Below are 19,187 nucleotides of genomic sequence, written 5' to 3' on the forward strand. Positions count from 1 at the left end.
CTAACATTTTGTGCTCATCATTGGCTCTGATGCCTCGATCTCAGAGTCGTTTCTGTTCAAGGTCTCATTCTCATTCTGTCCTGTGGCAGCACCTGTTGGTGTCAGTGGTTGTGGTGATTGGTGGGCTTTCACTTTGAACACATCCCACTTCTCAGGAAGCATGCCTTTGTTGAAGAGCACAGAAGCCAGGTAGGAGAACGACAAGATGGCAGCAATGGCAGACAGCATGGAGATGGTCCTAACTGGAGAGTACTGGACATAAACCCCGTCCTCAAGAGTGCATCCTGGGAAGTGTATGACTGGTGCTAACCCTAGAGATGGGTCTCCACTGAGCAGTCTTAATACAACCCCCACCAGGCAGCCCATAATAGCCCCGTAACCATTGGAGATGTTGAAGAAGAGGACACAGAGGAATTGAGGGAAGATGATGATGTAGGCCATTTCAGCACTAAGGAACCAGAACAGTATGATGCTGTTTTTCATGCTGGTTAGTGATGTAGCTACCAAGCCCACGACCACCACAGAAGCACGGATCACCCACTGACTCTCTCTGTCTGATGCCTGAAGAAGAGATAAGAGAGGAAGAAGAAGATGTTAACAGACTGAGACTATCCTCCTTTCAGATACCTCTCTCTAATCTTCTTCACTCTTCCTCCTACTTTGTTTCTCCATCATGCCACTTTATACCATTGATACTTTCTTGCACTCCATTGCCTTTCTTTCAAAATAAACATCAACCTTCACAATAGCAAACAGCAGTTTGACAAACAAGTACATTGTCTCACCTGAGGTCTCAGGATACTCTTGTAGATGTTAGCAGTGAAGACAGAAGCTGCAGAAAGCAAAGCAGAGTCAGCTGATGACATCACGGCGGCAGCCACACATCCAATACCAATAATGGAGATGAAGGGTGGAGTGAGGTGCTGCAGGGCAATGGGCAGAACGAAAGCTGCTTCCCCACGTTCATATGGAGATGGAGAACCATAGGTAGTCTGGTTCCAGTCTGAGGCATGGACACAAAAGAAGGACAGGCTGAACAATGCTCCCATTACCTGTCTGACGGATTTCAAGATGGGCTTAATGTTTATACTAAGGTGTGAACAAAGCACTGTGTGATAAGATATAAGGAGCACAGTGGGCCAAGTTGACATTTTTACCAAGGTCTATCATTCAAATCACCTTTCACAAAATTGCCATTAATGTATAAGCTACCCTTAATAACTGGGTCTCCACTCATACATGGAAACCAAGAGTATTGTGCTGATGAGCGTGAAATATTGATCAATAAGTGAAGCAAACATGAACATAACACAAATACCATGATCCATTTTTTATTTTTTTTAAAGTGGTGTTGTGAAATGTCAACATGCTAACACTAAGGTGTTGAATATAGGAAACATTACCTGCTGAACATCAGCATGTCAGCATTGTCAATGTGAACTTGTAACTCTTTTTTTCCATAAGCAGCACTGTGCCTATGGATGGCATGTCTTACATGGCTGCAGACTCTTGGCATTATTATTATCTGAGGGAGGACTGCCTGCAGCTGGTTTAAAAGCTATTCAGCAGACAGATATCAGCACATTAGGGTTGGGACTCACACTCATAATTATGGCCACAGGGATTCATTTTGGGCCCTCTCCTATTTACATTTAACACAGTGTTTCATCTGTCATGCATCAGGTTGACCTTTATGCAGATGATATTATCTTATATGGTGTTGCTGATTTTTGACCATGTAGAAACTATAACTTCTCTGTTAGCCTTATGCAAATAGAACAAAATTCAACATTTAGAGTCTAACAGTATTGGTCAAAAGTTTGGACGTACCTTCCCATTCCCAAACAATTCCCAAACAAGACAAAAGATGGCTATTTTGAAGAATCCAAAATGGAAAATATATTTCCGTGATTACACTTTTTTTTTTTTTTTGGTGAAATACAAAATTCCATATGTCTTATTTCATCATTTGGATGTCTTTAATATTGGTCAATTAATTTACATAAATCTCCATGTGACCAGGTTTTATGCCGATGTGGGTGTTTCTAAGGTTAAGGTTTAAGCACCTGAACTTGATGTTATTGAATTTCTACAGATAACACTTATTCGGGGACATTTCTCTTTTAATTATAATTACCAATTATTGATATGTTAATTACTGGTTTGCAGATGCTTGAGAGTATGTAGAAGCTGTTAATACCTGTGGATGCAGATGCTGCCCCCAGCAGTATAAGAGGTATCCCAAACACAAGAAAGATGAAAGCTGCAACAAAGCATGTGAGCTTTGCTGTTTTTGTGGAAGAAGCTGACAAGGTCCTCTGATGGAGACACTGGAATGCCAGAGATCCCAGAGTCTGAAGTGGAAAACAGACAGTTGATTAATTTAATCATGCATGTGGCATCCACATCAGGTAAATGTGGCAAAATGTCAGTCTGCTATTATCACTGAAGCATTCATTCAAATGAAAGAGATCGTCTCTTCAACTTTACAGTACAGTCATCAGATAGTTAACCTTGACATGCTGTTTCAGATAATCGCCAGCCATTCTGATTCTTAAATTACAATGAAAAACTGTCTATTATTTAAATCTTTATGTTTTTTTATCATCATTCTTAAGATATCCATCAAAACTAGACTGAACTGTGTTTGATGTAGGCTGTATTGTTGCTTCCTTACAAAGAATAAGAAGGTATCAATCATGATCCAGGTCTTTTTCAGCTCTGGTTGACCAATCCAGGGAGCGTGTAAGGTGTTGTTCATCAGTGTCTGGCTAATGTCCATGGTGGAAGGACTCATCATAACAAAGGGAACACAGAGCCACTGCAGAGACAAATAAAATGTACATGATAAACACACACACAACTTTAAAAGGCATCCTTTGGAGAGCTTGGTTCTTTGTGTAAGTTCCTTCAAACAAAAAGCAAAACTCACCAAGCTGACGAATATGAGGACAAGCTGTATAACATCTGTGTAGGCCACAGAGTAGAGGCCTCCCAGCAGCGTGTAGATAATGGTGACTGCAGCGGAGATCCACGTGCACATAGCAAAGGGCAAATCCAGGACCACACTCATGGTTCCTCCTGTCAAACACATTCGATCAGGGACATTTTGTGACCAGTTTTGTGTTAGTATTACCAGTTCATATTATTTATAGTTAGTAATGTCGATGCTGTGAAGGAAGCAATTTACATCCATGTATACATTAGTTGTTTTGAACTGATAGAGGAAGCGTAAATACAGAGTTACATGTATGCAATATATGTATGTGAAGTGCATTCATATATACTGTACCTAAACCAAGAAGGGTTGAGGGCACCCAGACCACATCCATAATAAGTGAAGCCAGGCTCAGTCCAGCTGTTAGGACTTTTCCGTACTTGATATGGAAAGGGTCCAGCATCGTCGTGCAGTTTCTTTCTCTCAATGGCTTGACAAACACCAAGCCAGCTTGATTTAAAAAAGGACAGGGATTAAACACAGACAACACCAACACTAACATTTGTTCCTATGTATTCTGAAATAGCTCGTAAAGAAATTGAGCCATTCTGTACAAGACAATATTTCTTCCACTCCTTTGTATATACTATATATAATCCTTCCACGCTTATCATAAGATGTCTGGTTTGAGATAGAACTTATTCTAATTCAAACTATTCTAACTGACTATTTACTCCCCCTGCTCTTTCATTTCCATGTGTGAAATGTATCTTGTTTTTCTATGACTTCATCTTCATCGGGTGTTTTATAACAGCCATTGTTATTTGTGGTGCTTTAAAAGTTCTCATCCTTCTCAGGACATGGGGAGCTGTTTTATCTCCTGTTCAGCTCTATGTTGGACTCTTCCAGTGCATTACCATCTTCTCCACTTCTTTCATTTTTTGGTATTTCATTCATTGATGTGTTCTCATCGATTTCGTTGATGTGTAAATTAAAAGATATGTCGGCCAAAAATGATTCTTTTTCTTTTTTCAATTGTGAAATTATTGCTGCCAATTCCACTTTATCTCATTCTCTGCTATTCGATCACTGAGATGCCCTCGGACCTTCCCTCCTTTCACCTGAACATCCCACCCATCTACTCACCTGTTTCCACTTCTCTCATCAGCTCTGCAGTTACCTGACCTTCCCTGCCCACCTTCTCATCAGTTCCAACTTTCCTCACCAGTCTTTCAGGTATTTCAATGGCCCATTTTGTTCATCCCTTGTCAGTTTGGACCTACAGTACCTGCCTGTCTGCCAACCCATACCTGTGTGTGAGCAAGACCATCATGAAATCACTTCTGTCATCCTGCTGCCTCCTCTGTCTATGTGTGTGTCCTGTCCCTCTTGCTGTACAGAACCAGCTATGAAAGCGGCACATTTCATCCTCCATAGTGATGGAGAGATACATGCAATCGATTTTGGAGCTCAGTATGTGTCGCAATAATAATTTGCTGATGTTTACTAGACACAGCTAAGTTGCAGATATCTTCCCTCTATCTGTGAAAAAAAAATCCTCACTTCCACTCATTTACATCCCTTTACAAATGCAAAGTGCACAATTTTTTTTAGGTTAAAATCTGGATCAAAGGTGTGAGGATTAATTTTCTTTTTGGTACAGCAGCCAAAGTGGAGCTCTTCAGCCTTTGAGCAACAGTGGCTCATTATATTCTGCAAATAAGCAGCTTCACTGTTTGAACAGGTGAATAAAATTGACAAACTGTTGAGTCAGGAACACGTCACCTCCACCTTAATGTGATTTATTTATTTATTTTTTATTAATGTTGTTTGTTTCCTGTTTTTGAGATTATCAGGCTATGTTTTTTAATTACACATATAGACATACAGTATCCTCTCAGATGTAATTTGAAGCTCTTACCGATAATAAAAGATGAGCTGTATGCCATCAACATCATGATTGTCCAGGTTAGTCCCATGGAGGGCGTGTACACCATCTCAACTGTGCCAACAATGAAGCCTCCTCCGACCCACGTAGCTGCAGGATGGATGAACACACAGCAAGTCATTGAGTGGACAGACAGCAGCTATTTGGACAGAAGACAAAAGTTTGGGTGATAATTCATCATCATTAATAAACTTTCACAAGGGATCGTCTCATGATGTCATGATCATGCCACACTATCACTTTAGAAAATTCTGTTAGTAAAACCAAACAAAAATGGTTATTGGATGTTTTCTTTCACGCATGTGAAGTGATCTGTGTGATGTAAAACCCAGAAGAGTGGTCACTGCATGAGTTAAAACATTGGGCTTGGACAGAATTTGCAGTGGATTAAATAATGACAAACTGTCACCTGTCAGTAAAACTGGTGTCTTAGGTCTCTTGAGAGTCTGTGACAGTTGGCCACGTTGCCCAGTTGGCTGTCCAGCCTTGATTATGGTACAAAATTTGGCAATTCTTTGAAAAAGGGTTTTTAAAAGAGTGATCTTCATCCCTCATACGATGGCAGTCAAGAATTTGACAGTTAATGGGTGAACACCAAAACCAACAAACATAACAGAGTCTCCCAATTTCCAGATGGATGCAGATTCACCACAAGTCTTGATTAGCTGGAAAAAAACAATGTCAGCCTCCCCCTGAAGATCTTCCAACGCGTTTGACCTCACTGTGGGTGTTGTCTGTGTTGTCCACAGTCTGAAGCTGCAACAGCAAGAACTGTGAGGGTTAACAACACACATCATGCTCATTTAAAAGGTGAATGAAAAACATGAGATAGAAATGTCAACCCACTGAATCATAGCAACAACATAACGTTAAAAAGAGCGTAAAGTGAGTTTCAACAAGGAAAACACATGCACCAAGTGCTTCACATAGAAGACATATAAGAAAATAGAATAAAAACCCCTTGATAATAATAGTAAATGTAATCTGTGAGGATGAAAATAAAGACAATGCATAACACAAGAAAATAAAACCACTGAATATAAGTACACTAAACAACATCCGCTCTATCCTTGTTTGCAGATTCTTCATAATACTTTACAACCACTGATTAAACTCTAATATTAGTTCGATCCCTGGCCTTGGCAGTCCACATGCCAAAGTACTCTTGGCCAAGATACTGAACCCCAGAAAGCGCCAATGCTGTGCCATCGGTGTGTGAATTCAAATGTACGTCGCTTTGGATAAAAGCATCTGCCAAATGACTAATTGTAATTGTAATTTAATATTTCATAGCCTACATTTCATGAGGCTTTTGTGGACTGTTTGAGCAAGAATCCTACACGGTGTTTTCATCAAAATCATACAACTTCCCAATGATACAATCATGACTATTTGGAGTTCCCAGTGATACAGTTTCCATCCTAGTTTTGTCAACTGTGCTCTCCTCACCCGTCATTGTGAAGACTCCCACCACCCAGCTAATGCTGCGGTTTCCCAGCAGGGCCATATCCATTCCAGTGGCTGCACTTTTCTTCTGTTCCCTTTTGGACTTGAAAGAAGCCCAGATGCCGGTCCCGAGGACCAGCAGGTAGAAAAACACCATGACGATCACTCCTGGGATGTTGACGGCCATGATGGACTAGAGGACTGGCTTCTCCTCTTGCTGATGTCTGACTGAGTAAACGACTAACTGGCTGAGTGTTTTTGAAAAGAGCCATGAAATTCCAGACAGACAGGAAAGAAAAAAATCTCCACCACTTCGATGATAGTTGATGCCCTCTGGTGAAAATAGCTGGTTTCAGGTTCAGTAACATGACAAGCAAACAGAAACCATCCTGCATTTTTATGTTGTCTAACGTTTTGTTGGTTTTTAAAACCTGGTCACAGGAGAAACAATATAATTTCAGCTTTATGACATATAAGCTTGAATTTAACCATAAAATTCATTTCAGTTCAATGTATTTAAATAACACCACATCACAACAAAGGTTGTCTCATGACACTTTCCATGTAGAGCAGACTGAGACACTTCGTTTAGGTGGCACGGTGCCAACACTGTCGCCTCACAGCTAGAAGGACCTGGGTTTGATTCCCACTGTGGGCGCCGGAGGCGTGTCCTCCACCATTACTTTGGTGCCTGCTGCTCGAGGAAAAAGGGCCTTTCTGTGTGGAGTTTGCATGTTCTTCCCGTGTTCACCTGGGGTATCCTCCTTAAAAAAAAACCCACTAAAAACATGCAAGAAGATCACCACCTGACCAATGGTGACAAAGGAAACTGGGTCCCCAGGCGCCAGTCGGATGGCAGCCCATTGGTCCTGGTCTGCCGCAGAGGAATGATGACCAGGATGGGTCAAATGCGGAGGACAAATTTCACCAATTGCATGGCATGTGTGCGTGTATGTAATGTGTGTGACAAATGAAGGGGATTGTCCCTCTGATTCTTCTTCTTAACAATGACGATTTTCTCAGAAGGAAGGGTGCAGGGTTAGGGTTAGTACTCGCTATTCACACCCCCCTCACCCTCTCACCTGTCCCCACTGACCCCCCACCAACCTCTGACACCAAAACATCCACTGAATGGCCATTTATCAACCAAAGATGCAATTTCTTTCCCTTCTGCAACTTTCCATTCATCAGGCTCCAACGAGAACCAAGAATGAAGAGATATATCCAGAATGTTATAATTCAATTTTCTGTACATAAATTCATATTTCACACTATTCTCACAGAACAGCAACCAACATATGAATCCAAAATAAGAAAAACATCTGATAAAGTCAGTAAAACTAACAGCTGGTGAGGTTAATCCTGTCTAATGCTCCAAAAGTTGCTCTGTTAAAACGCCAGAAGGTGTCTGTATCATCACATTATTTTATCTGTGAAATGTAGTGGCTAGCACACAAGGATAATTTTTGAAAACAGTCAACCATCCACCGCTCTGTAACTTTCCACTCAAAGCTTGAACAGTCCAATGAAAGATTTGAGAAGAAGGAAAGGGAGCATGTGAGAGGAAGACAAGCAGGAAAGAGAGGAGAAACTTTCCATTGTTTTTATATTCTGTTTCTCTCATCCGAAATGTTGCCTAAAGGTCTGTAAAATGTCCTCTCTCTTTTTAAATCCTGTTTTATTTTGGCTAAATGTCTTCCCAGTGGCGACAGAAAGCAGGTCAAACCATATCACAGCAGGCACCTGTCAGGTTGAACAGGCTAATACAGAATATCTGTTTCCAAATGGTTAAAACAAACTGAGAATAAGAGTCTGCCCTGTTAAACTAAAATCTTTATTGTGGTTGATGAGGACAACATTGGGCATAGTTGGTCATTATGGAAGCATTTGCCGTTATGTTTTATGACCACTTGTGTATGTGTATGTTCAATCTGATTCTTTAACAGTGGTGAAGCAGCAGAAGATTTTGCAGATGGGGGGAAAAGATGGTGGCCGCTAAAGCTGAAGGAGGTAACACCGCTGTCATTGAAATGGAAGTCAGTTTTACAGAATTTAAATCCAGAAAAGAAATCCATTTTGGGCAATCTGAGCACATTGCTTAAAACATGTAAAACATAATGAAAACTCAAAAAAATCCATCACTACAACATAACAGAGACAACACAAACAACAAACTTAAAGGTGCCCCATAAAAGGCCTGAGAAGTACTGGATGTACTGTGTTTCTCTGCAGAAGAAGATATCTCTTGAAGGAGGCAGCAGTCCGACATGTCCTGAGGTCCACTGGGACCAGTTACAGATGATGTAGTTCTGTAGGCTTTGTCAGATCGTGACCTTCATTGTGCGCTGGAGTAGTTTACAGTTGACTGTGACAACCCTTAAGAATAATAATAATAATAATTCATTGGTTTTATATAGCGCTTTTCTACATACTCAAAGCCCCTTTACAATATGAGAAAAACATTTAGACAACGACATTAAACAAACATCAAACAAAACACATTACTATGACAGTAGACAATAGACAAAACATTAAGAGAGAGAGAGGGTGGAAAGACCGCAGTGGAAAAATGAAATTGTTAGATTTTGTCGGCAGTCCTGTAAAGATGGAATTTAAGCTGTTTTTTGAATGATGGGAGTGAGTCAGAGTCATGGATGGCCAGCGGCAGGGAAATCCAGAGAGCAGGGGCAGCAATGGCTCTGTCCCCCAGGGTGCGGTATTTGGTCCTGATGATGGGGGTAAGGAGGTTGGTGTCAGCAGAACAGAGGTAGCGACTGGGGGAGTGACGATGGAGGAGATCAGTTAAGTAGGAGGGTGCAAGGTTGTTGAGGGCTTTGTTGGTGATGAGGAGGATCTTGAATGATGATGATGCATTGTTTTATGGGAAACCAGTGAAGTTGAGGATGGGAGTGATGTGTTCTCTGGAGGGGGAGTGTGTGAATAATTGGGCAGCCCAGTTTTGGACATATTGTTTTTGAAGAACAGTGGAGGGGAGGCCATAGAGGATGCTATGGCAATAGTCAAGTCTGGAGGTTATGCCCAAAGCAAGAGCTGTGTTCGGGCACTCGGCAGTAAGTCGGACTTGTTTCCGGTGGGGGTTGGCCTCTGTCAGGGCTGTGCCTTGTCACCAATCCTGTTCGTGATATTCATGGACAGGATATCAAGGTGTAGTCGGGGGGAGGAGGGTCTGCAGTTCGGTGTGCTGAGGGTCTCATCACGGCTTTTTGCAGATGATGTGGTCCTGTTGGCATCATTGGCCTGTGACCTCCAGCACTCACTGGATAGGTTCGCAGCCGAGTGTGAATCGGCTGGGATGAGGATCAGCACCTCCAAATCTGAGGCCATGGTTCTCAGCAGGAAACCGAAGGATTGCCTACTCCAGGTAGGGAATGAATCCTTGCCCCATTTGAAGGAGTTTAAGTACCTCGGGGTCTTGTTCACAAGTGAGGGGACAGTGGAATGTGAGATTGGTCAGAGAATTGGAGCACCGGGGGTGGTATTGTGTTCGCTCTACCGCACCGTTGTGACGAAAAGAGAGCTGAGCCTGAAGGCAAAGCTCTTGATCTACCAGTCAATCTTCGTTCCGACTCTCACCTATGGTCATGAGGGCTGGATCATGACCAAAAGAACTAGATCGTGGGTACAAGCAGCTGAAATAGGTTTCCTCAGGAGGGTGGCTGGTGGCTCCCTTAGAGATAGGGTGAGAAGCTCAGTCATCCGGTGGCACGGCGGCTCGGTGGTAACACTGTCGCCACACAGCTGGAAGGTCCCTGGTTCAAATCCCGCTGTGGGCACTGGGGGCGTGTCCTCCACCATGCCTTTGGTGCCTGCTGCTCGAGGAAAAATAAGGGCCTTTCTGTTTGCATGTTCTCCCCATGTTCACCTGGGGTATCCTCCATTAAAATACCTCCACCAAAAACATGCACCCCGGGCGCCGGTCGACTGGCAGCCCACCGCTCCTGGTCTGCCGTGGAGGAAGGACTGACCATGGATGGGTCAAAAAGCGGGAAAGAATTTCACAAATGCATGTCGTGTGCAGTTTCCCCCTCAACTCTGCATGTTGTATGTAAAACAATTGTGACGACTAAAGGAATTGTTCTTCTTCTTCTTCTTTTTCTCCTTTGTGTTGAAAGGAGCCAGTTGAGGTGGTTTGGGTATCTGGGAAGGATGCCCTCTGGGCGCCTCCCCAGGGAGGTGTTCCAGGCATGTCCAGCTGGGAGGAGACCACGGGGAAGACCCAGGACTAGGTGGAGAGATTCTATCTCCACACTGGCCTGGGAACGCCTCGGGATTCCCCAGTCAGAGCTGGTTAATGTGGCCCAGGAAAGGGAAGTTTGGGGTCCCCTGCTGAAGCTGTTGCCCCCGCAATGAATGACTCAGTCTCAGACACAAGAGTCTGAAAAGGGTTTTCTCCATAGGATGGCAGCTCCAGAGATAGATGAAGGAACTCAGACATCCAGAGGGAGCTCAGAGTAGAGCTACTGTTCCTTCACGTTGAAAGGAGTCAGTTGAGGTATGAGGTGGTTTGGGCAGCTGATCAGGATTCCTCCTGGGTGACTGGTCTAACTTGCTTGGCCTGCTGCCACAATAAATGGGTGGATGGATGAATGAATGTAACAATAGATGGAAGAACAAATGGATGGATCGATGGGTGGATAAATCAAGGGCTGGTTGGCTTCAATTGCCAATTCAAATCCCACAAATCTCTGACTGTATGTTGAGATTTCAAAAATTATACAGTCAAATCTGACAGTTTCACTTTGAGCTTTCTGGTCTCACAATGTGCATAGAGACCTATGGTTTGAATAAAACAATGAATAAATATCAAAGATCACACTTTGGGTTCAAATTCCCCCTTCAGATAATAAAATATGTTCTGAAATGGTTAAAATCTTTTTTATATCACAACACTATAACAACTGACTGATACAAAACACACTGATCTGGGAATGTATGCTTAATTTTAATTTGTAATACCAACGTTGTCACATTGGTCAAGTGCAGTACTGCAACCAAAAAACCCATTGCAAAAAAAGGAATTACCTCACAAAACCACAATCATAAAAACAGGAAACCTGAACGCAAACAAAAGTCAACTATTGCTCTTTTGTTGTATTGTGCATTTGTATTGTATCTTGTGTATTTAGTGTTTTTGAGACCTTTTCGAACTAAGAGAATGAATGAGCATGTACAATGAACCACACAATAGAGAAGCCAATCAGAGAGAGAAAAATCTGAATCTGGCACCACCTTGAAACATATTATACCCTTTTCATAATACATTTTGCATTTTGTTTTGGATATATAAATTTGTGTGATGTACTAACATTTACTGGTCTATGTTTTAATTTGAGACAACAGATACTACTGTACACACAGGAACACTAACATTTTGTGCTCATCATTGGCTCTGATGCCTCGATCTCAGAGTTGTTTCTGTTCAAGGTCTCATTCTCATTCTGTCCTGTGGCAGCATCTGTTGGTGTCAGTGGTTGTGGTGATTGTTGGGCTTTCACTTTGAACACATCCCACTTCTCAGGAAGCATGCCTTTGTTGAAGAGCACAGAAGCCAGGTAGGAAAACGACAAGATGGCAGCAATGGCAGACAGCATGGAGATGGTCCTAACTGGAGAGTACTGGACATAAACCCCGTCCTCAAGAGTGCATCCTGGGAAGTGTATGACTGGTGCTAACCCTAGAGATGGGTCTCCACTGAGCAGTCTTAACGCAACTCCCACCAGGCAGCCCATAATAGCCCCGTAACCATTGGAGATGTTAAAGAAGAGGACACAGACGAGATGAGGCAAGAGGATGATGTAGGTGGTTTCAGCACCAAGGAACCAGAACAGTATGATGCTGTTTTTCATGCTGGTTAGTGATGTACCAACCAAGCCCGCGACCACCACAGAAGCACGGATCACCCACTGACTCTCTCTGTCTGATGCCTGAAGAAGAGGTAAGACAGGAAGAAGAAGAGGTTAACAGACTGAGACTATCCTGCTTTCAGATACCTCTCTCTAATCTTCTTCACTCTTCTTCCTACTTTGTTTCTCCATCATGCCACTTTATACCATTGATACTTTCTTGCACTCCATTGCCTTTCTTTCAAAATAAACAACAACCTTCACAATAGCAAACAGCAGTTTGACAAACAAGTACATTGTCTCACCTGAGGTCTCAGGATGGTCTTGTAGATGTTAGCAGTGAAGACAGAAGCTCCAGCAAGCAAAGTAGAGTCAGCTGATGACATCACAGCAGCGGCCACACATCCAGTTGCGATAATGGAGATGAAGGGTGGGGTGAGGTGCTGCAGGGCGATGGGCAGAACAGAAGCTGCTTCCCCACGTTCATATGGAGATGGAGAACCATAGGTAGTCTGGTTCCAGTCTGAGGCATGGACACAAAAGAAGGAAAGACTGAAAAATGCTCCCATTATCTGTCTGACTGATTTTAAGATGGGTCTACTGTATAAGGTGTGAACTAAGTACTGTGTGATAAGATATAAGGAGTACAGTGGGCCATGATTGCCACTAATGTATAAGCTACCCTTGATATTTGGGCCTCCACTCTGATCCATGGATTCTAAGAATATTCAAAATATTAACTGATGAGTAAAGCAAACATGAACATAACACAAACACCATGATCCATTTTTCAAAAAAAGTGGTGTGGTTGAACATAGTAAAAACTATTTGCTAAACATCAGCATGTCAGCATTGTCGATGTCAGCTCATTAACTATTAACTAATTATGGCCATTACTCAGGCTGGACCACAGGATTTCATTTTGGGCTCTCTCCTATTTACATTTAATATCGTGTTTCGTCACTACCATGCATCAAATTAATCTATATGCAGATGACACTACTTTATATTATGGTGCTGATTTTGTCTATTTAACCATGTAGAAAATATAAGTTCTCTCTTAACCTTATGCAAATGCAACAAAATGAATAAATTCATTGCTTTCAACATTTGGCAAAAATCATCAATCGTTCTGAGGAAAGTGGTTCTCCGAAGGTTTGCCCCAGGAAAGAAAGACTAAGAGTTCCCTCTGCTGCAGAGGACAAGTTCTTCACAGTTACCAGTCTCATAAATCATCAATTAATGGCACCTCAGATTAGTATGCCCACAAATGTTTCACATCTCAACATCAACTGTTCAAAGGAGACTGTGTGATACAGGTCTCCATGGCTGAATAGCTACAAAGAAACCACTACAGAGGGAGACCAACAAGAAGAAGAGAACTGCTTGAGCCAAGAAAAAGGTGAGCAAATGGTATCTGCATGTTCTCCGAGCATGGAGGAAGAGGTTTGATGGTGTGGGGATGCTTTGCTGGTGAATCTCTTGGCAATTTATTCAAGATACACTTAACTAGCATGGCTACAACAGCATTCTGCAGCACCATGCCATCTGTTTTGTGCTTTGTGGGACCATCATCTGTGTTTCTGTGTACAGTGACATGGAACACTCCTCCAGGTTATGAAAGTCTACCTGTTCAGCTACAGAGTGAAGGCGAAACAACCAAAAAATGCTCAAGACTGTTGGAAAAGCAATCAGGTTGATAAATGCATGAAGCTTGTGAAGATAATTACAATATTGTGCAAAGCTGTCATGAAAGCACAAGATGTCTACTCTGAAGAATCAAAAATAGAAAATCCATTTTCCCTTGTTCACACTTTTTTGTTTACTTCATGATTCCATATATGTTATTTCATAATTTTTGTTGTCTTCATTCCTCGTGTAGAAAATAACAGATATAATCAAAAACCATTGAGTGCCATATTACTTCCACAAATTCTCATTTTTGTTTTCAGGTGAGCGTAAATGTGTTTTCAATTCTGCAGATAACCATTAATCTGGCAAGTTTCATTTTGGTTAGAACAGCCAATTGCTGATTTGTTGATTATTGGTTTACTGATCTCTCAGAGTATATTCTTGGCCCTCCACAAAGAGATCAGTAGAGACATCAGAACTACTGATTCAGAGCCTTGCTCAAGGATGCTTGACAGAACTTCTTGATGGATGGTGGTCCTTGAACCTAATTCATCTTTTTAACTCATTCATGTGTTGATCAAAACATACACACCATTTTCACACCTTACCCCAGTATGTAGAAGCTGTTAATACCTGTGGATGCAGTGGCTGCCCCCAGCAGTATGAGAGGTATCCCAAACATTTGTAAGGTGAAAGCTGCGACAACACATGTGACCTTGGCTGTTGTTGTGGAAGAAGCTGACAAGGTCCTCTGATGGAGACACTGGTTTCCCACAGACCCTAGAGCCTTCAGTATAAATCAGACAGTTGGTTAATTCACCTACAAGTGTGGTGTTCACATCAGGTAAATGTGGCACAATGTCTGCCTGCTATTATCACTGAAGCATTCATTCACATGAAAGGGATTGTCTCGTAAATGTTAAATTCCAGTCATTGGAAAGTTAATTTATCCTCAGACATGCTTTTTCAGATAACCTCTCTACAACCGCTCCGATTTTTTCATTACAATGACAAGCAATTTAACTACTCAGCTATTTATACCTTTATGTAATTTATCATCATTTTGAGATAACTATTAAACCCATACTGAACTGTGTTTGCTATAGGCTGTATTGTTGCTTCCTTACAAAGAATAAGAAGTTATCAATCATGATCCAGGTCTTTTTCAGCTCTGGTTGACCAATCCAGGGAGCGTGTAAGGTGTTGTTCATCAGTGTCTGGCTAATGTCCATGGTGGAAGGACTCATCATAACAAAGGGAACACAGAGCCACTACAGAGACAAATAAAATGTAAATGATAAACACACACACAACTTTGAAAAGCATCCTTTGGAGATTTTGATACCTTGTGTAAGTTCCTTCAAACAAAAACAGAAAATGACAGCTAACTCACCAAGCTGATGAATACCAGGACAAGCTGTATAACATCTGTGTAGGCCACAGAGTAGAGGCCTCCCAGCAGCGTGTAGATAATGACGACCACAGCAGAGATCCACGTGCACATAGCAAAGGGCAAATCCAGGACCACACTCATGGTTCCTCCTGTCAAATGAGTTCAGGTAGGTTTTAGTACAGGGCATATAAACTTAAGGGAGCAATATTAGAAATCATTTTACAGTTAATTTAAAGTTAAAGAATCCAGGGCGCTGTATCTCATATAGCTGATACAAAGAAAGTGCTACATATGAAATTCTTTCCAATGGTCTTTTCTCTTCATTTCATAGCTTTTCTCTTGGTTGCACTGCTTCCAGTAGTGTGTGTTGATGTCAGAGCTTTTATCCAGTCATATGTCAGCCATCATTTTTGGCCAGGGTTAAACAAATCTGCCTTGAGGCCTTCAGAATCAACAGTGCCTGTAGCTTCAAATAAATGCCAATGAAACTGTTGCTTCAACCAATCAGATTTCAAGTTGGCAACACCGGAGCCATTTGGCAGGCGTACAATGATGTCAGCATTTTCATGTCCTTTGATTGGATGGTCAGAAAGAGTAACTGAACTCTTCTTGAGGAAAGAAGGGAGGATGAAGTTTGTGTATACATAATCGAAAGTTTTGGTGAGTATAATGAATTTTATTGACATTTTTTGAAATGTTGGTCATTTTATTAGGTTAATATTGATGCTTTGACTATGTGGTGCAGCTGTGGCTGCAGCGAAAGGAGACTTGTTGAATTGTGTTAATTGGGTTTCTTGCTTTCGTAATGGCATTCATTCACGGAACATGAGATATGTGTCTGTGATGCAAGGCCCTGTTATACTGCGTTTCTGTATAATATTGATGCTTTCTATAGCCATGGCGTCATAATGATGGTATTAAGAGGTGGATTAATTCAGAAGGGACACCACTGAAGGCCTATGAGTGAAATGCACGGCCCACCACTGGTAAACACACAGTAACATATATGCATATGTAATGTATGTATATAAAATTCATATATACTGTACCTAAACCAAGTAGTGTTGCGGCTGCTGTGACCACATCATTAATAACTGAAGCCAGGCTCAGTCCAGCTGATAGAACTTTTCCGTACTTGATATGGAAAGGGTCCATCATCGTCACATAGTTCTTCTCTCTCATTGGCTTGGCAAACACCAATCCAACTTGATTGAAAAAAAGGAGAGATCGCGTCACAATTAGAAAAATATTCAAGTGAAGTTGAAAAAGAATATATCCAGTAAAAAGCTGACCCTGCGTGAACCCGGCCTAAACAACAAAGCGACTAATCTATAGATTTTTACGGGCTAATGGCCTCCAGGGGGCGCAGGAAACGCAAGAGCAAGACAGACAGGTGGAAGAGATAATGCACCGAGGAAGATGCTAGTTTTCCAGCCATTCTGAGGCTGTTCAATTCGGATACTGAAGAAGACGACTTCAGTGGTTTCAGTGCACAGGAGGAAGATGAAGATAGCGACCAATGATTTTTCTGGTAGGCTAACAGGCTACGGCTGGTAGGTTGGTTATGTTTTTTAACCAGCCGTGTCACTGCACTTTTACAGTTGTTTTACTGCCGTGTTACTGCACTTTTACTGCACGTTTGCTGTCATTTTACTGCTGTGTTATTGCAGTTTTACTGTCGTTTTACAGCTGTGCTACTGCTGGAAAAAAAACATTTATTTACGGTAATTAAAAATTTAAAAAATCTTTCCATGTACCGTCTTTCTGTGTAAATATCTCATGTTACAACTTGGGTACCTGCGGCTTATAGACAAGTGCGGCCTATATATGTACAGATCTTTTTTTTCTTTCTAAATTTAGTTGGTGCGGCTTATATTCAGGTGCGCTCAATAGTCCAGAAATTACTGTATATATATCTGTATTTTGGTCTGATCCTCTTGCGCTACATAACCATGAGTGAAAGTGGCATACTCCATCCTCCACAGTACATTTTGACTCCCATGTTTAATGGTAACATAACGGATATATGCAATTTTGTGGGTTAGTATGTGCAGCAATAATAATTAGCTGATGTTTGCTGGACACAGCTAAGTTTCAGATGACTTAAAACATTCCTTCACTTCCACTGGCTTAGGTCCCTTTAAAAATTCAAAGTGGATTGTTGTGGAGGTTAAAATCTGGATCAAAGGTGTGAAGATTCATTTTCTTTTTGGTATAGCAGCCATACTGGAGCTCTTCAGCCTTTGAGCAACAGTGGCTTATTCTGCAAATAAGCAGCTTCACTGTTTAAACAGGTGAATAAAATTGGCGAACTGGTGACTTGGAGCACATCATGTCAACGATATTGTGATTTTTTTTTTTTTCATTGTCAAGTTAGGTAGCTCAGATCATTATTAATCCTTTCTAATGTGCATTAATTCCTGTTTTTTGAGATTATCAGGCAATTTTTTTTTTTTTTTATTACACATGCAGACATACAGTTTCCTCTCAGATGTAATTTGAAACTCTTACTGATAATGTAAGATGAGCTGTATGCAATCAACATCATGATTGTCCAGGTTAGTCCCATGGAGGGCGTGTACACCATCTCAACTGTGCCAACAATGAAGGCTCCTCCGACCCACGTAGCTGCAGGATGGATGAACACACAGCAAGTCACTGAGTGGACAGACAGCAGCTATTTGGACAGAAGACAAAAGCTTGGATGATAATTCATCATCATGAATAAACTTTCATGAGGACCAGCTCATGATGTCCCAAACATAGCCTATTGTCAGTTTAGAAAATTCTGTTGTCCAAATTAATGTTTCAAAGAAGATAATTAGTAAAACTAATAATAAAAGTGGTGCAGAAAATCTTAGAATCAGTGTTAAAAAAAGATGGAGAATAAGGCAGGAGCGTTGGCTGGACTGCTAACCATCAGGCGCTGAGCCCAGATTCTTCTCAATCAAAAAACTTTTCACTGTGTGTATTATCTCTGTTGACCACAGACTGAAGATGCAATGGCAAGAATCACTTTGTTGTGGTAGTGTGAGGGTTAAGGCGAATGAAAAACATGAAATCTAAACACACTGAATAACAGTAAGAACCTAAAGTTAAAAAGAATGTCGAACGAGTTTCACCAAGTGTTTCACATAGAAGACATCAAATGAACGCAAAAACAAAGATAGAAAATTAATGTAAAATGAGATGGAGAACAAAAACCCCTTGATAATAACAGTAAAAATAATCAGGGAGGATGAAAATAAAGACAATGCATCACCCAAGAAAATAAAACCACTATTTCTATTTCTACAATTTTTGTGTTTTTTAACTCTGCTTTCACACATTAAACAACATCAACTCTATACTGGTTTGCACATTCCTCATAATACGACAACCAGTGATTAAACTCCAATATTTTTAAGTGTAAATTTCATAAGGCTTTTGTGGGCTGTTTGAGGAACAATTCTGCACAGTGTTTTCATCCTAATCATACGACTTCCTAATGATGCGATCATGACTATTTGGAGTTCCCAGTGATAAAGTTTCTGTCCTAGTTTTGTCAACTGTGCTCTCCTCACCTGTCATCGTGAAGACTCCCACCACCCAGTTAATGCTGCGGTTTCCCAGCAGGGCCATATCCATTCCAGTGGCTGCACTTTTCTTCTGTTCCCTTTTGGACTTGAAAGAAGCCCAGATGCCGGTCCCGAGGACCAGCAGGTAGAAAAACACCATGACGATCACTCCTGGGATGTTGACGGCCATGATGGACTAGTGGACTGGCTTCTCCTCTTGCTGATGTCTGACTGACTAAACGACTAACTGGCTGAGTGTTTTTGAAAAGAGCAATGAAATTCCAGACAGACAGGAAAGAAAAACCTCCTCCACGTTAAAGATACGTTGATGCCCTCTGGTGAAAATAGCTGGCTTCAGGTTCAGTGAGTTGACAAGCAGACAGAGGCCATCCTGCATTTTTATGTTGCC

General features: G+C 41.5%; 2 protein-coding genes across 2 annotated transcripts; both read right to left on the reverse strand.

Annotated features, from left to right (window-relative positions):
- Nucleotides 1-6,519, reverse strand: LOC139341420 (high-affinity choline transporter 1-like). Its single transcript, XM_070977956.1, has 8 exons — nucleotides 6,336-6,519; nucleotides 4,860-4,976; nucleotides 3,293-3,448; nucleotides 2,933-3,081; nucleotides 2,678-2,821; nucleotides 2,201-2,354; nucleotides 786-1,003; nucleotides 1-561 (listed from the first exon to the last, which is right to left on the reverse strand). Exons 1-8 carry the CDS (start codon nucleotides 6,517-6,519, stop codon nucleotides 1-3), a joined length of 1,683 nt encoding a protein of 560 aa, XP_070834057.1.
- Nucleotides 6,520-11,716: 5,197 nt separating this feature from the next.
- Nucleotides 11,717-18,968, reverse strand: LOC139341578 (high-affinity choline transporter 1-like). The gene is made up of 8 exons (XM_070978138.1): nucleotides 18,785-18,968; nucleotides 17,733-17,849; nucleotides 16,271-16,426; nucleotides 15,222-15,370; nucleotides 14,956-15,099; nucleotides 14,462-14,615; nucleotides 12,502-12,719; nucleotides 11,717-12,277 (listed from the first exon to the last, which is right to left on the reverse strand). The coding sequence occupies exons 1-8, from the start codon at nucleotides 18,966-18,968 to the stop codon at nucleotides 11,717-11,719; spliced, it is 1,683 nt and encodes a 560-aa protein (XP_070834239.1).
- Between the last annotated feature and the right edge of the window lie 219 nt (nucleotides 18,969-19,187).

The sequence above is a fragment of the Chaetodon trifascialis genome, chromosome 13 (assembly GCF_039877785.1).
Source record: "Chaetodon trifascialis isolate fChaTrf1 chromosome 13, fChaTrf1.hap1, whole genome shotgun sequence".
Classification (NCBI taxonomy): domain Eukaryota; kingdom Metazoa; phylum Chordata; class Actinopteri; order Chaetodontiformes; family Chaetodontidae; genus Chaetodon; species Chaetodon trifascialis.

What these genes read in the sequence shown, in the direction of transcription:
- LOC139341420 (XM_070977956.1), bottom strand. Translation starts at nt 6,519, where the DNA reads ATGGCCGTCAACATCCCAGGAGTGATCGTCATGGTGTTTTTCTACCTG. An exon ending in CTCAACCCTTCTTGGTTTAG is followed by an intron (nt 3,082 to 3,292) that starts GTACAGTATATA and finishes TGTGTTTGACAG; the next exon opens with GAGGAACCATGAGTGTGGTC. An exon ending in TTGATACCTTCTTATTCTTT is followed by an intron (nt 2,355 to 2,677) that starts GTAAGGAAGCAA and finishes TTTCCACTTCAG; the next exon opens with ACTCTGGGATCTCTGGCATT.
- LOC139341578 (XM_070978138.1), bottom strand. Translation starts at nt 18,968, where the DNA reads ATGGCCGTCAACATCCCAGGAGTGATCGTCATGGTGTTTTTCTACCTG. An exon ending in TCCTGGTATTCATCAGCTTG is followed by an intron (nt 15,100 to 15,221) that starts GTGAGTTAGCTG and finishes TTGTCTCTGTAG; the next exon opens with TGGCTCTGTGTTCCCTTTGT. An exon ending in TTGATAACTTCTTATTCTTT is followed by an intron (nt 14,616 to 14,955) that starts GTAAGGAAGCAA and finishes TTTATACTGAAG; the next exon opens with GCTCTAGGGTCTGTGGGAAA.